Source organism: Cucurbita pepo, chromosome LG06, assembly GCF_002806865.2.
Source record: "Cucurbita pepo subsp. pepo cultivar mu-cu-16 chromosome LG06, ASM280686v2, whole genome shotgun sequence".
Lineage (NCBI taxonomy): Eukaryota > Viridiplantae > Streptophyta > Magnoliopsida > Cucurbitales > Cucurbitaceae > Cucurbita > Cucurbita pepo.
In genome coordinates this window covers 3530285-3548228 of record NC_036643.1, presented here as the reverse complement: position 1 = coordinate 3548228, position 17944 = coordinate 3530285, and the positions used below count along the sequence as shown (strand labels likewise).

At 33.4% G+C, this 17944-nt stretch overlaps 1 protein-coding gene across 1 annotated transcript; it reads left to right on the top strand.

Moving 5' to 3' along the window:
* The first annotated feature begins 2365 nt into the window (after nt 1–2365).
* LOC111796453 (ribosome-binding ATPase YchF) lies at nt 2366–11132 on the top strand. Its single transcript, XM_023679061.1, has 11 exons — nt 2366–2719; nt 3373–3561; nt 3689–3742; nt 4100–4210; nt 5644–5706; nt 6858–7112; nt 7249–7395; nt 7476–7503; nt 7986–8056; nt 8886–8945; nt 10718–11132. The coding sequence occupies exons 1-11, from the start codon at nt 2501–2503 to the stop codon at nt 10784–10786; spliced, it is 1266 nt and encodes a 421-aa protein (XP_023534829.1). The 5' UTR covers nt 2366–2500; the 3' UTR covers nt 10787–11132.
* Nucleotides 11133–17944: the final 6812 nt, after the last annotated feature.

Sequence of the window (17944 nt, the reverse complement as noted above, 5' to 3'; positions counted from 1 at the left end):
TTTTTTTTTTTTTTTTTTTTTTTTTTTTTTTTTTTTTTTTTAATGGTTTAGAAAATAAGTTTATAAATATTTTTTTTTGTTGTAATTTTAAAACATATTTATTAGAGAGAGGTTTCTACACTGTCCCTATCGTCCTTCTTGGAACAGTGCTTGATGTCTAACTAAGATATTATTTGTAACAGCTCATGCCCACAGGTAACAAATATACTCCTTATGGTCCTTGCTGACACGCTGCTTGGTATTTAACTATAATATTATTTGTAACAGCTCAAGCCCACAGATAACAAATATCTTCCCTACCGTTCTTGCTGGCACACTGCTCGGTGTCTAACTATGATATTGTTTTTAACAGCTCAAGCCCATATGTAACAAATATCGTCCCTATCGTTCTCGTTGGCACACTCCTCGGTGTCTAACTATGATATTATTTGTAACAGCTGAAGCCGACATGTAACAAATATCATCCTTATCGTCCTTACTGACACACTGCTCGGTGTCTAACTATGATATTATTTGTAACAGCTCAAGCCCACATGTAACAAATATCGTCCTTATTGTCCTCGATGACACGCTGCTCAGTGTCTAACTATGATATTATTTGTGACAGCTCAAGCCCACAGGTAACAAATACAGTCCTTATCGTCCTTACTGGCACACTGCTCGGTGTCTAACTATGATATTATTTAACAGTTTTTTTTTTTTTTTTTTTTTTTTTTTTTTTTTTTTTTTTTTTTTTTTTTTTTTTTTTTTTTTTTTTTTTTTTAATGGTTTAGAAAATAAGTTTATAAATATTTTTTTTTGTTGTAATTTTAAAACATATTTATTAGAGAGAGGTTTCTACACTGTCCCTATCGTCCTTCTTGGAACAGTGCTTGATGTCTAACTAAGATATTATTTGTAACAGCTCATGCCCACAGGTAACAAATATACTCCTTATGGTCCTTGCTGACACGCTGCTTGGTATTTAACTATAATATTATTTGTAACAGCTCAAGCCCACAGATAACAAATATCTTCCCTACCGTTCTTGCTGGCACACTGCTCGGTGTCTAACTATGATATTGTTTTTAACAGCTCAAGCCCATATGTAACAAATATCGTCCCTATCGTTCTCGTTGGCACACTCCTCGGTGTCTAACTATGATATTATTTGTAACAGCTGAAGCCGACATGTAACAAATATCATCCTTATCGTCCTTACTGACACACTGCTCGGTGTCTAACTATGATATTATTTGTAACAGCTCAAGCCCACATGTAACAAATATCGTCCTTATTGTCCTTGATGACACGCTGCTCAGTGTCTAACTATGATATTATTTGTAACAGCTCAAGCCCACAAGTAACAAATATCATCCTTATCGTCCTTACTAGCACACTGCTCGGTGTCTAACTATGATATTATTTAACAGCTCAAGCCCACAGGTAACGAATATCGTCCTTACTGGTACACTGCTCGGTGTCTACCTATGGTATTATTTGTAACAGCTCAAGCCCACAAGTAACAAATATTGTCCTTATCGTCCTTACTGGCACACTGCTCGGTGTCTAACTATGGTATTATTTGTAACAGCTCAAGCCCACAAGTAACAAATATCATCCTTATCGTCCTTACTGACATACTCTCAGTGTCTAACTATGATACTATTTGTAACAGCTCAAGCCCACAGGTAACAAATATCGTCCTTATCGGCACACTGCTCGATGTCTAACTATGATATTATTTAACAGCTCAAGCCCACAGGTAATGAATAGCGTCCTTACTGACACACTGCTCGGTGTCTAACTATGATATTATTTAACAGCTCAAGCCCACAGGTAACGAATATCGTCCTTATCGTATTTACTGGCACACTGCTCGGTGTCTAACTATTACATTATTTAACAGCTCAAGCCCACATGTAATGGATATCGTCCTTACTGGCACACTGCTCGGTGTCTAACTGTGATATTATTTGTAACAGCTCAAGCCCACAGGTAACAAAATATCGTCCTTATCGTCTTTACTGGCACACTGCTCCGTGTCTAACTATGATTACAATGATTGAAACGCTAATTATCGTGATTAATTTAACTCAATCAATAATTTTATATTCATATTTTAAAAATTACTAATAAATTAAATTAGTTAAGAATAGTCATAAAAATATGAAATTATTATTAAAGATTTATATCATATAATTACTACTGATATCAATAAAAAAATACACTTTATTCTATGAATTATTACCTGTAGAAACTCTAAAATTAAATATAAAATTTAATTTATTTTTTTAATCAATTTAAGTATAAATATAATTAAAGAAAAAAGGGGGAAAAAAAAAAAAAAAAAGGGAGGGAAAATGAAGGCCCAACGGGCTTATGTGAACCATTTGGCTTGGCGCATGACATCTCTCAATTTGCACCTTTCAATCTCATTCCCCGCGATAACTATTTGCTTCATCGCCGTCGGTTTGTCTGTTCGGCTTTGGTCCCGGAGCTGCAGCGGGTGGCGGCAACCATGGCTAGAACAGCTTGCTTTCACATTATTCCTTCTCTTCTTCTCCCCTCCAAATCCTCCTTCTTCGGAACTCCCTCGCTCTTCTCCAGAGCTTCTCATTTCGACCGTGTTATGGTGGTTGGCCGACGCTTCTCTTCTTCTTCCAAGATCAGTATGAGCCTCAGAGCCGGAATTGTTGGCCTCCCTAATGTTGGAAAATCCACTCTCTTCAATGCCGTCGTAAGCTAATCTCCGATGCTTTCTCTATGTCTCTTATGATTCAATTTGATGTTGTTTGGATTTAGCGCCAATGAGCTGATTGTTTACTTTCGAAAAAAAACTCCATGGACATTGAAGAATCCGATGTGGAGTTGTTGTTATAGTCAGTGGATGGTGATTTTTTTGAAGCAGGAGTTGTTGCGAACTATTGGATTTTACTGAAGGTAGTTATAAACAGTAGCCATTCATAAATCCCTGCTCTCTGTGGATTTTCGAATTTCTATGGTCTAAATTCCTTATTCACTAATAGCGGTTGATTCGCGTACTCACATGTTTAGGCTACGCCTTAAGAGTTTGACATGATAGCTTTTAAATATTCATTCGGATGATGAGCGTGGTGGATTTCAATATTTTTTAACTGAAAAAGTCGATTCAGAATAAGATTTAACAATTTTTTATGCAAGCTATATCATACTTTGTATTTTACTGATGATAATCATGCCGTTTCCGAGAAATAGTGTGCTGTTCTGTAATCGATTGTGAAAGCTTACTTAACTTCGAACTACTTATCTATTCTTGTGAATTGGATAGCTTCATGTTATAGTTTATACTTCTACTAGGAAATTTATATCAATTTCGCATGACACCCATTGTTTATGATGTTACCTTGGTAGGTCGAAAATGGCAAGGCTCAAGCTGCCAACTTTCCCTTCTGTACAATAGAGCCAAATGTAGGAGTAGTTGCAGTTCCAGATCCCCGTCTCCATAAACTTTCTGATCTCAGCAAGTCTCAGCGAGCGGTCCCAGCATCGATAGAATTTGTAGATATTGCTGGGTTAGTGAAAGGAGCCAGTCAAGGAGAGGTAATGTTTATTCTCACCTCATTGTTCTTTCTCATCATGCATCTCCTTTTTATTTGTCTATCAGTCGCGGTAATTATAGGATTAAATAATAATAACAATAATTTTCCTTCATTTTTTATTACTGCAGGGATTGGGAAATAAATTTTTATCCCATATTCGCGAGGTGGACTCCATACTTCAGGTTTTTTCTCTACTTGATCCTTTAGTTTTTTCCTCATAACAGATGAACTCGCTGGTTATGTCTCTGCAATATCAATTGTCTCGCGACTTTGAACTAAGATAAAAAATGTACATCATTTTTTTTAAAGAACATACTTTAACTTGTTGAATTATTTGTTTGTTTTATAAAATTTGTATTAGCTTTTCTTCCTATACTTCAACGTACACATTCTCTTATATTATTTTTCTGTTATGTAAGACGCGTGCATGTCAATGAGGTTAAGCAATGCCATGGAAGCTCTAAGTATAATCTGGGTGCTTCTTGCGTTTTTCAGTACAAAATTTTGTACCGATAGAGAGTTTATTATTATTGTTTCAGGTTGTGCGCTGTTTTGAAGACAATGACATTGTTCATGTCAATGGGAAAATTGATCCAAAAACTGATATCGATGTGATTAACTTAGAGCTTGTTTTTTCAGATCTGGACCAGGTAATGTCATTGAAACCTTTAATATATTTCAATGCAAGTTTTGCTTCTTTCGGAATGCAGGCTGTAATCATGCAAAATTTTGCATTCTTCTCCCAACAATCTTAATTCATCATAGATTCATATGGGAAAAGGGGGCAACTTGATGAGATCCCATGCTTTAGAGTTCTACTGAGAAAAAAAAAGAGTTGTCTTAGAAGCTGTTTGGATGTTTGCATTTTGTCCCCTCTTCGATCTCTTCTTTCCTTGATGGTTCATTATGATAACATAGAGCTGATCGTGCTAGAGCTTTTATGACTTGATTAAAAGTATTGTATATAAAAAAGTTCTCGTGTTCGATTGAAGAAGAGATGGCATGTCCTCTGACTGGGTTGATACAGCTGTTTTAAGTGCCTTTTACTTTTTCCATTCTATTTATTTATTTTTATGGGAAACAGATACAAAAGAGAAACACACAGCCTAAAGGCCTTAGGGAGCCTTAGGGATGAGTAGTCAGTCCCTAAGCCTAGTTTGGAGGATAAAAAATAAAGGGCCTCCAATCTACATTGATGAGCGAGCATTGCTTGTTACAAAAAGAATTGTGTAAGGCACTCCAAGTGGAGGTAGTAAGCTGACATTTTTACAAAAGAGATCAAAAGAAGAAGTCTTATATGAGAAAAGTCTGCTATTTCGTTCCATCCAAATCTTCTAAAAAAGCGCTCTGGTAATGTTACTCCACAACACCCTTACTTTCTTTTTGAACCACCAAGCAGACAACAACTCTTGCTAGCCATCTTTCACATTTTAAGGAAAACACCAAGCTAGCTGGAACATATTGCAGAGGAAAGACCACCCCTTGTACGGAAAATGACAGTGGAGGACAAGATGGCTACTAGTCTCTGAACTTTTGTTCCGGAGGAGACAGATATTGGGGGAAAGGGCCATTGTTGGGCGTCTAATTTGAGTGCTACTGATTTGATGAGATGGCAAAAATTATTATTACCAGTATCTTTCTTAAGAAATTACTTTCGGTGAAAAGAGAGAAGTAAGGGACCTCCCAACCCATGCCAAAGGAGATTGTTATAAAAATCGAAGAACTATGTATTAGTTATGCTGCCGCTTCGATTTCTACTTTTGAGCTTAAAATAGAAGTGAAAAACATAATTATTTAGATCATCCCCTTAGTTGGGTGCATCAGTTAAGCAATGTTTAATATTTGTTTTTCTTGTTGAATTTTATATTGGATGCATACAAATGTATGTGCTACTTACGGAGGAGAAAGATAACCCTTGGGACATTGTCTTACAATGTGGTTCATTGGCATAAATTTTTTCATGCTATTCTGCCATCTATGTCGTGTGACTAATTCATTGGATTTCATTGAATGTGACGTCTCCTTGCTCTGTCATTTTGATGATCTGATCAAAACTAAATTGTACATTTTAAAAGAGATGCAGATTGAGAAGAGATTAGAGAAGCTCAAGAAAGGCAAGGCAAGGGATTCACAGTCTAAAGTCAAGGTGTGTTTATCTCACAAGCCTGCTTGTTGCTATAAATTATACTTTCCTATATTGATGTGCTTAATTAACTATTAGACTGCTCTCAAAGTATGATTAAATTTGTTTGTAAAAATCTAACCTGAATTTTAAAATGTTTTGGCCAAAGAAGAATTGTCATTGGCAATGGAAAGATAAGGTTAGGTGTAAATTAAATTACTCGATTTCAAAGCCTAATTAATAGCAGGCATCTAAGGCCCTTTAGTTGAGGCTATTGAAAATGTCAATTCAGTTCAAGTACAAGATGGAACCCAAATCAAATATGTCAAGAACTGAAATGATGGCATGCTTTGAGGGCATTCATGTTGAAATTAAAATGTTTGCTCAGGCTTGCTCTTGTCCTTATAATGACAATCAAATTCATCCCGACTAATTACGTGCCTTTGTAAGGCACTTACTGCTTGGGCTTAGTCTTCTGTGGACTATTTCAGGACCATAATAGAAAACATTAGTGAAGCAAAGAAATGAAGAATTGAAGTGATTACCGTGAGAAAAGTAAATCCCATGCCTCGTGAAAAATTTAAGAAGAGGAATAAAAGAGAAATAGTGGTGCTCTGTTGATATGGAAAGTAACAAACCCTCGCTAAAACTTTGAAGATGGTAAATTAACAAACCCAAACCTTCGGGTCATTTAATCTAAATTCCATTGGACGTAGGTGGCTACAAGATGTGTATGCATTAATGTAATACTCCAATAAAGGAACTAAATACTAAGGTTGCTAACTTTAACATCAAAGGCTGGTCCAATGACTGTTGTTTGAAATTCTTAATAGTGTTTGCTTTCCTATTGAAAAAATAACTTAATGTACAACGAGTTTACATTAAGATGCAATATAGATTATGATAACCATACGACAGTAAATTTGTATTTAAAGTTCTTTTATCTTTAGAATTTGATATAATTCATGGATATGTTACATCTCTTGTGTCCTTCCTAACAAATAGTGTCCCTATATCAGTGTCTTCTTGGATCCGATCTCCCACATTTCTGTTGATTTGCCTCTTAGATCATCATGATTCCTAATAATGCTTCCGTATCTTCGTATTTTCTTTTTACCCTTCTGTGGTTCACGCATATTACTTAAACTTATTTTCTCTTCCCTTATATCTTCAAGGAAGAAGCCGAGAAATCTGCATTGGAAAAAATCCAGACGGTCCTTATGGATGGGAAACCAGCCCGATCAGTAACTTTAACAGATTTTGAAAAGGATGCTATAAAGCATCTTTGCCTGCTCACAATGAAACCGGTCATATATGTGGCCAATGTTGCAGAATCTGATCTAGCGGAGCCTGCAAGTAATCCTCATGTTGAAGAAGTTATGAGTCTTGCTTCAGAGTTGCAATCTGGAATAGTGACAGTTTCTGCACAGGTTGGGCTGGGACAATTTTTTGGGTGTTCTAAAAATATCTCTCTCAAGTCTCAATAATTTTCTGCAAAATGAAATAGACTAAAAGCCATTGACAATGTTTGATGAAAATCTGAATTGAGGGGCGTCATATTTTCAGGTTGAGTCTGAGCTTTCTGAACTTCCATCAGAAGAGAGGGTTGAATATTTAAAATCTCTTGGTGTAAGTGAAAGTGGCCTGGGAAATCTTATAAGGGCAACCTATAACCTTTTGGGACTCCGTACGTATTTTACTTCGGGTGAAAAGGTAGGGTTTTGGACAATTACTTTAGTATTTGGTTTACAATCTTTATATTAACTGAGAGATCGTTTGTGGGGCCTTTACAGGAAACAAAAGCCTGGACCATACTTTCAGGTTTGCTTCAATTCTACTAATTTGAGGAAATTAATTGACATTGACCTGATTCTTCTCTCCTAACATGCGTGTATTATGTGTGCTGAAGGAAAATTCCTATTTTGATGTATGCTAATTGGTCTCTATGTCGAATCAGATTTTTATTATTTATTTTTCATACTTGGCCCTAATAATATATATATTATGAGAAACCGAATTTTCGTAGGGAGAACAAGGAAAGTATACATAAAAAAAAAAAAAGTATTGTTAAATTGCTACTAATCTCAAAAATTTAATTTTAATAGCTAAAGTTAATGAGTTAAGTTGGATTTATCATTTAACTTGTTTTTCATACTCATTACATGTGAGCTTAGTTACAATCAGGATTAACGAAGCTAAACACTTGCATGATTTTTTTATTTATGAACTAAGCATTATAGTTTATGCATGATTTGAATACTCTCGGTGTTCAATTGTTTAGATTTATTTTATTTTCTATTTAGGAATGACTGCACCACAAGCTGCTGGAGTCATTCACTCGGACTTTGAGAGAGGGTTCATTCGCGCAGAGACGGTGAGATTAAAAGTCTTATTGTATATCCTCTAATCTATATTCTTTTTCTTCTGCCCCTTATAACCAAATTTCTCCGTAAATCCACCAAAGTTATCAAGATTCACGAGGATCCTTCACTTTATCCCACTAATACACAACACCCCCCCCCCNTTTTCTGCCTAATAAATCGAGAGTTTGAAGAGTTAAATTTTCTCAGTCCAACTTATATCCTTTTCTTGTGAAAATAAAGAAGCCTGTCGCATTTAGCTTTAAATTATTAGCTGAAAAAGAAAACACAAGTAAACTAATAAAACTAAGTATATCCATCAAAATCCCGTCTGCAAGTTGAGGGAGAAAAATTGGAGGCTTCTTTGAACTAAAAATAAAAAAAGTTGTATGCTTCTATCGTTATGAATAAGTAGTAGTTATCATCCTAAATTTTTCATATTATGGTTTTGTGAATTTATCAAATACAAAGTTCTTGAAACAATTTTTTCTTGTCAATTCTAAATTTCTGAAAAATGGAATGTTCTAATAAGAGTTTAAAGTTATCCTTTACTGAAAAGAAATACCAAGCTTTATTGTACAACTTATTAAATAATGCCATTGTTACCTTATCTTCATACAGATCAGTTAACTTATATTTAAAGAGAAAACAAATGAACAAACTAATGCTAAATGTCAATTGGCAATAGGCCTGTTCAACAAGCCTAAGAATTTACTCGTATCTTTAATTACTCATGGTCTATATTTTCGGTTATGATAATCCATGTTTCTGTGCTTCTCTTTTCTTCTTTTATCTTGTCTTCAGATTTTCCTTTTCTTAGACTTTTTTTTTTGACTTACATAGGTGGCTTATGACGATTTTGTAGCTGCGGGTTCATTTTCTGCAGCAAGGGAGAAAGGACTTGTAAGTTGGTAGTTTCGTTACTGTATGTTTTGAACTCTAAAATGGTATGCATACAACATGGCATATTTATGGTACAAGATCTTTGAATTAAGTGCATGACTAAGTTCAAGTCCATGGAGTATTTACTGTGGACAGTAGCTCAGTTAATAATATAGTTCAAGCTTAACATATAGCTTAGGAGATATAGCCTACTGGATATAGCTTGTGGCCACCTTGTTTCTCAAACAATTCTCATATGACGGAGGAATAGGTTAAGGTAAAAGTTGCTGAAATGCAATGTTACAAATAGAATGACCGATAATTCTGTGTCATGTCTATGAATAGCCAAATTTGTAAGATGGATATAGTTATGCGAAGTAAATGAAGGAAATGTATATTTTTCTTGATTTTAATGAGAATCTGGTCTTTGATAATTCTGTGTCATGCCTATCAATCGCCAATACGGATAAACCTTGTCAATAAATTATGAGTGTATTGGGTTAGTTTTTTCCTTAAAATGACAGTATTTGGATTAAGAAGTCTTTGGAGGACACGTGGGAGGGAGTGAGGTTTAATGCTTCCTTATGGGGTTCATTAATCAATTTTTTTATAATAATTTATTAGCTTGGTCTTGGTGTGTATATATATTTTTTGTATACTCCCATACATTCTTTCCGTTTTCTCAATGAAACTCAGTTTCTTACAAAAAAGAGAAAAAAAAAGGGTTTATTTGGGTTCAGGATGCTCCCCTTTTTTATGATTTTTGTTAATTGGGATGTTTTCTTGTAACTAGGACTTGGTTGTTTTCTTCTCTTTTGTTGCCTTTTGATGACCTGAGGCCCTATTCGTTTTTGTGTCTGTGTTCTTGTACTTCCATTTTTCTTGATGAAGATGGTTGCCTACTAGAGAAGTGTGGGTATGTGGAGCAGAAATTTGTATTAACTAATTTTCCCTTCAATTAATCTATCTATGGAAATAACTGCAAGTTAATTTTATGCCTTGATTCTTATGCGGAACATTTATGTCCTTTCTAATTACTGGTTTGTATATGCACTTACTATTATTATGATCTATTTTGACCTATTCTGCATGTGATCTTTTATTTTTACTTGGTTTGTAAGAAAACAAGAGTTGCACGTGATTTGTGATCTCAACTTCTCATTATTTTGATTTTCCGTGCCACAAAATTTATTTTGGTAGAAAGAACAAAGAAAACTTTATGTTAGTGAAGGATCACACATAAAACCAACAAAGAGATAAGAAATCGTCCTAAGTGGTACCGAATGGAGTTTGCAAAAATGCCCTGTATTTGATACTTAATTAAAGGAGGATTGTTGCACAGCTTTATTTAGCGCCTTCAATTTACAAATCGCAAAAGTCAGGAACTCTCAAAGAGCACTATGCTCCTTCTCTATACCTTCAGAAGCTCTATTTCATTCACTGCAAAGAAACCAACTAAGGCTTAACGTTCACCCGAAGCACTTTGCTTCTACTATAAAAAAAGATGACAACATAAAGCCTGGTCATTAAAGTTCGAAGTCTCAAGGAGCACACCAACAAAAGGAAGTTTATTTAGTTAACATTGTAAGGAGGTTTAAGTAGTTCTGTGTCTGAGCCATATTGGTTGAGAAGTTCACTCGTAGTAAAATGACAACATAGCAGTCCATCTCGAAAAAAATCCTAATGGAAGTGTTTAAAGGCTTCTGCGTTTTAATTCCATGAACAGTGAAAGTAATTCCTCTTCCTCCACTCACTCACTCACTCACTGAAGCTTTCATGTTATGTTATTGCAGTTGAGAGCTGAGGGTAAAGAATATATTGTGCAGGAAGGGGATGTCATGCTCTTTCGTTTCAATGTTTAGCAGCTGCTGAGTTTGACCAAGATGTCCAAGAAGCAGAAAATATAGTGGCGTTTTTTTTATGCAAGGTTGAATATTTGAAGTTGATTTATCATTTGATGCTTTTGGGAATTCTCATTGTTTGGGTTCGTCTTTTGTTGGTCAATGGGAGCCAAGTATGAGTTGACAATTTTGAATGTAGAGTGCATAGTTTATTGCACGAACAGATATAAATAGGCTACGAAAGGCAGAATTACACACATAATAAAGGTAGGGAGAGTGGTTGGTACCTAGTGGTGGGAAGGGGATCTGTAACTTTTAGTATTGACTCAAGATTTATGTACGAACACTAAAGTTCCTTTCTTCCATTCTTCAAATCCCTTAGTCCCTTTTCCTTACCCGGCAAGTGTTGATTAGTTATCAGGAGACTCAAAATCTAACCTCAGCTAGCAGGTTGATGACAGATCCGACTCATCACACCAAGCGAAAATTTCTAAGAAGATCTATGGACGTCGCAGTAAGGAGACCTTAGGATAACTTACTGAAACAAAGAGGAAATACAATATCTTGTTTTAGGATTGAGGAAAACTTCTAGTACCATAGTTCTTGTTTTAGGATTATAAGACTAGGCCATACATAAAACATACCAAAGCTACCAAAGCCAGACAAGAATTACTAGAAAATATTCTAATAATAACGAATTAAAGAACAAGGAAGCGAACTGTCCAGTTCCTTTCTAGATAAGTCTAGTTTGAAGTGATAGTCGATGGAATCATACTACCAAGACCAAAAGAAGGAAAAGCCCATTTGCCCTGTTTGTTTGTTTGTTATTTAGTTTAATAAATTCTTCTTTTTTAAATATTGGTGATGTGACTAAATATAGATGATAGTAGTACAAAAGTTTCCATATTGTGTTCTTCGATTTCTATGGTCTTCTCGAATTCAAGTAAAGAAGATTAATGGTATGTTTGAAATGATTTTTTAAGTGTTTAAGAATGATAAAGAGTTTTTATCAGGACTTGTAAATCCTGAATTATCAATCTCCAACTGTTGAGTTTGAGAGCTGTAAAGAAAAGTGGAAGCCACTTGATTAGCATCTTTGGCAGTAGGTGTCATAGTCACTCACATGTTCACTATGTTGAATTGAATTTATAGTGATTTTTGTCAGGTTTAAAATCACTTGAAAATATGTTTTTTTTCTTGTTCAAAATTAATTTTGATGTTTAATTGCATTTAGAATGCGAAACCATACATCAAATTGATTTTGAATGATTAAAAGTATATTCAGTGTGGTTTGAACCCGACAAAAATAATTTTAAAGGCACTCAAACCCGCTATGCATTTTATAGTTTATATGAACTGGAACTTTATACTTTAAACTAGTTGCAGAGTGATGTGTGATTGTCTTCCAAAATTACTCATGTCCTTAATATGATCTTTGAAGATATCCCAATTTTGAACTTCATCCATCCTGATAGATCTTGAAGGTTCCCTGGACTCTTGTTACTCGATAATTCTTGCCATTGTAATATTATCTTACCTAACAGATTGTACAGTGGTTTCAAGATCTAAATCAACGGGGGAAATTTGGCTGGACAGAAACAGGTATGTGCATTATTCTCATAGAATTATCTTTGATAATGAATTCTTTTTTTACTTTCTCTTTATTGATGATGTCAATGTCCTGAGAGATGATCATTATCCTAACTAGATAGCTAGTCATTGTCAAATAGTGATTTTTGCTTGGCTTCAATGTCTTACTGTATTAGCGATATTTAGAAGACGTATATAGCAATGCTCTTTTTTGCTTCTAAGCAAGACACGACCTGGCTGTTTATTCTTGCTAGATAAGTTTTTAAATTTGCTTTAGCCTTAGTCAAAAGTGCACCTTTAGAAAAGTTAGTCCATAAAATTGAATATACCATTTTGAAAATGAAAGAAATCAATAATTAAACTTTGGTACTTTCGACCCACTTGTCACAATTATGATAGTTTCTAGGCTTAAATACTACTTTTGTCTCTATACTTTTTTTCGCTTCTGTTCATTTTGGTCTTATGATCATTTTAGTTCTTAATACTTTCAAAATGTCCAATTTGATCTACTTTTAAAAATTGACTATTTTGACTCCGTCATTTTCATCTTTTATCTCATTTTTGTTTTCAACCGAAATTTTAGCATGATACTTCATTTACTAAATATCTTAAAATTTTGTTATAAATTTGCATTAAAATGTTTTCACCGTGAATTACTTTCCTGTTAAACTTTTACAAATATGATTTAAAATGGTCGCTTTTTAAGACTCCAAATACTAATTTAAATACTTTGAAAATATATGTTGAAAGGACATGAAATCAAGTTTTTATTATATTCTTAGATGGGTGTCTGTGAAACATAAGTATCATTGGCCATATGAGGCAAGTAACTTGTCCATGTCTTGTAGGCTGGTAAATTGTATATGCTAGACAATGATCTTTTCTTGACCAAAACTACCATAACCTTTTTTCTTTTTCTTCAACAACATAATTATTTATAATAGAAAATTCTGTGTTTTGCTACCACGAATTTCTTCCTTGTCATAATTCTAATAGAGTCTTGATTTCAGCTTAGAAAAATGTTGGTTAGTCGAGGAATGCTGCATGTGGAAATAGAATTTCTTTAATTATTATTATTATTATTATTATTTTCTTTAAAAATTCATTATTGCCTTTTCTAGCATTATTTAGGCACGAGTAATTTAGTACTTCGATGATGGGGCATGTTTGTTAGGAGCAGAAAGGTGATAAAATATTAATATAAAGTAATCTGTTTTATGTATACACATCAAATGCATAGAAATTATAAAAGAGTTAGTCTCATTAAAATCTGCATTTTGCCCATGCTTGCTTCGGCAGTAGAGACATCGTCATACACTGCTAGATTTCATGTTCCCTTTCTTGTAATTAGGAGATTCCCTTTTTAATTATTTTTTGGGATAATGATATAGATGTATGTATATATTTCCATCTATGCACATAATTTAGCCCAGTCTGGTATAACTTAACTAGAATGGTTTGGCTCTAGTTAGATTATAACTTTGTTTTGGTTTTATCTAGTTTAAATAGGTTGAATTTAGGACATGTTCTTGGTTGGTTCATGGACCCATTTCAACCGAGAGAAGTTATAATATAGACGCTGATTTTTTATGATAGAAGATATTTATAAATATGAGGTTGGAGATTAGATTCAAGTAAGCCAAAAAAACTTAAGAGAAGGGCATCCTTTTCTTCCGTGAACGAGAGATAACTTAAAGGAAAAAATAGTGTGAGATTTAATATCTTACAAGTATTTTTGACAACCAAATGTAGTAGTGTTAGACAGTAGTCCTGTGAAAACCGATGAAATAGGTACAAACTGTTCCTTATCATAACACATGCCAAATGCACCCGTAACTCCTACAAATCATAAACCTTCAAACCAAATCACAAACAACATCCCAATAAAACTTTTGAAACTCGATCTACCAAACAAAAGTTCAAGAATATTTTCAAATTATACGAATCAAATGAAGAAAGAGAGAGGTTTGAATGGATAATAAGAGAAAAAGTCGAGGGAGTAACGAGAGCTAGGGAATGGGAATTATGAGCAGAGTTCATGCACCGAATTCTCTATGTGCGAGCAAAATGGAAGAAATGGATGTCTGTGGTTAAGCTAAAGCTGGTGGGCCATGTGTGGCCTTCAATTGTATCTTTTCTTTATGTACACTGCATCAAATTTGATCCTCTAAATATCGTCTGCACGTGCAGTCCCTTTGTTTTTCCACTCTACACGACAATCTTCTCGGTCAAATGGCCATTTCTGTGGGGCACTGCGCCTCATGCATTCCCCATTTTCAGTCCATTCTTACCCTCTTACTACTACTCTTTTCACTACACACTTCTTTCCATCCTTTTCAAATTCGGTGCCATTTTCTTGTATTATTCTCTTTTCAAAATCATGGGGCTTTTAGGATATCTTTTTATCAAGTTTTTGGTTCAGATCCCTGTGTCAAAATACCTTATGATTTAAGACTTCCGTGGTCGTATTTTAAATTTGGTCGTCGGGTTGGACGCGTCTTTCGAAAAGGTTAGGAGGTATGAAGATATCCTTTTGTGGAAAACTCAATCGTTTAAACGTTTGTGATCTTTCAAGCTTGGTACTTAGGTTGGGTGGGTCTCTTTGTAGGTCGGAGGAGATGGAGGGGTCATGAACTCCTTCGGACATATTTCGAACCAATTAACGAAACAAATAGTGCAAAAAGAAGTCTAAATTCATTGAAAAAAACGCTTGATATAATCATAAAAGCCAACAAAGAAAAGTCCATACCGACCAATCTACATTTAGCTTAATTCCTCAAATGGTCAAATTTTGGTGTCTATATAGAATTATATATAGAAATATAAAAGAATAGAATCTCGAGTATCTTGATAAAGAAAAAATACTATTAATTCTAGTCCTTAAGATGCAAGAATCCATAGCTTCACTTATTCATATACTTTACTTTTTGGACTTGTTTTCTGTTTTTAATGATTTTTCCCTTTTTGGATAACCATATCGAGAAGCTTTCAAAAACATTGAACCACCAAAAGTGAAACGCTTAAGTCGACCTATTATATCGCTTTCTTTTATAATAAAAAAAATTAAAAAATTATATATGTGAATTATAAATATATATAATGAATGATATTATTGAAGCCACTTGATGGGAAGAGAAGAAGGCACAAAAATAAAATAAGTTCTTAAAACGTAATGATTAGCATGTGTTTTTCTTTTTGGTAGCACCACAAGAGCCAAAGGGTCCAACCTCTCTTTGCTCTCAAATCTACCCTATTGGTGAATCGACATCTCCCCCAACTTTTTTTTTTTTTTTTTTTCATTTAATCCCTAAATTTTAATTTTTTTTAATTTTTATGTCTTTACATTTTTTTAAAAATATTTTATATTTCTTTAAACTTTTTAATAGATTTTTTTCGATTTTTTTTTAAAATTATTAATTTATTTGATACAAAATTAAAAGCTTAGAGTTTTATTGAAAATATGGTCCGTGTAAATCCAAAATTTTTAATTTTTGTTTATATTAACTTTTAATTAATTTATCATGTTTTAAATATCTTAATTAATTATTGTTAAAAATATTATTCTAATATATTGGAACACTTTAATTAATCTCAAAATCTCATTTTATTTTAGGTAAATTTTAATTAATTTTTCACTTTTTACTTTTTAAAATCTAATCCAAGTTTTAAGAATTATAATTTTTTTTTTTTTGAAAGTTTTATATATATATATATATATATATATATATATTATTATTTTGTTGTAATTTTTAAATAACCGGTAGGACTTTTGTTTGTTTGTGTCATTGATGTGGCATTTAAATGGCAGTAGGTCGTTAGCTTAGCTTTGATTACACCATTAAGCATCAACCCCTACTTTTTTTTAAAAGCGGAATCTTCATTATGAATGCCCCAATTAATCTTGGTATTACCTTTAAACACTTTATTTATTTATTTATTTATTTATATTTTATTGCTAAAATATATGGTTAAAAAAATATCCACATCTATTGTACTAGATATATTGTTTTAAAATTTTTTTAATCAAAATAAAAAAATGGATTCTTTTCGAGGGCGTTGCTCGATACTAAACCGCTTCTCCACACGATTAGGTCAGGAGGCATTGTCTGCCTTCCATTATTTTCCAACTTCTAGTGTGTAATCGACGTGTTGTTACGATTCCCTTTGCAGTCTATTTTTTATTCCTTCATAACGTTGTTAGGAACCACGAACCTTCACAATAGTATGATATTGTCCACTTTGAGTATAAACGGTTAGTATTTTGCTTTTGATTTCCCCTAAAAGCCTTATACCAACAATTCTCCCCTCGAACAAAGTACACCATAGAGCCTCCCCTTAATCGAGGCCCGACTCGTTCTTTGGAGCCGAATAAACTACACCCTTTATTCAACACTTAAATCACTTTTGACTATAATTTCGAGGCTCACAACTTCTTAGTTCGACACTAAGGATTCTATTGACATGACTGAGTTAAAGGTATGACTCTAATACTATATTGGAAACGACATATTCCTTTATTATTTATCATAAATTTGTGTAAATTTCATTAAATTATGGCAACATGTATTGTTTAGCTTCTACTCAACAATCTTAACCTTTAAACCAATCACTGATCCATTTTTACTCTTAAAAGTATCATTTTGATGAAAATCTCTCATTAATTAATAAGTGGGTCGTTATTGTTATTTCGAGACGTTTCTTCTAATCGAATTATTTGATGTAATAAACGTAAAAATGAGCTATAACATAAACTATGCAACTAAGGCAAATGTGATCGTCATCATCTAAATATTTAATGTGTGAAAATAAAATATCGCTTTAGTCTCTACACCACACGTTTCGTTTTATCTAAATATGTATAGGTTAATGTAATAGTCCAAACTCACTACTAGCAGACATTGCTCGTTTTCACTCGTTACGTGTCACTCTCAACCTCCCGATTTTTAAAATACGTCTGCACGAGAGAGGTTCCCCTCTCCAATTGATGTAGGATCTCGTCGTTAAAATATCATTATCATCTTTATACCTCGAGTTTTCCTCCGTTTTAGTCCATACACTTAAAAATATATATATCTAATTTAGTTCAAGAACAATAATTTTCTTAAATAAAATACGAAAATCAACAATTAACGATGTTATTTCAAGATTTATTAAAAATATTAAAACAAAAATAAAACAAGTCGTTAGTACGAGAACCAATATAATATAATTTTAACCATTATTATTATTTCGAGTTCAATTTAACGAGTTCAGAGGGAGAAATTCGATGCATTTTAGCTTCTTAATCACAACGAAATATGTCTGAACTAATTGGGTTATGCTCGGATCAATCTGATAGTCATTTATTTATTTATTTCTCTATCTTTCAAGTAATGAAAAAGACTATAATTAACCTTCTTTTTATAACTTAAAACCAAAAGGGTGATCTGGTTGGCAAAAGTGCAGTGATATTGATATATATATCACCAAAAAAACAGAGACTTTGCACCAAACCCCCTCTCTCTCTCTCCTCCCTTTCTCTCTCCTCTTTTTTTTTTTTTTTTTTTTTTTTTTTTTTTTTTTTTTTTTTTTTTTTTTTTTTTNAGATAG

What these genes read in the sequence shown, in the direction of transcription:
- LOC111796453 (XM_023679061.1), top strand. Translation starts at nt 2,501, where the DNA reads ATGGCTAGAACAGCTTGCTTTCACATTATTCCTTCTCTTCTTCTCCCC. An exon ending in AAGGAGCCAGTCAAGGAGAG is followed by an intron (nt 3,562 to 3,688) that starts GTAATGTTTATT and finishes TTATTACTGCAG; the next exon opens with GGATTGGGAAATAAATTTTT. An exon ending in ATTCACAGTCTAAAGTCAAG is followed by an intron (nt 5,707 to 6,857) that starts GTGTGTTTATCT and finishes TATATCTTCAAG; the next exon opens with GAAGAAGCCGAGAAATCTGC.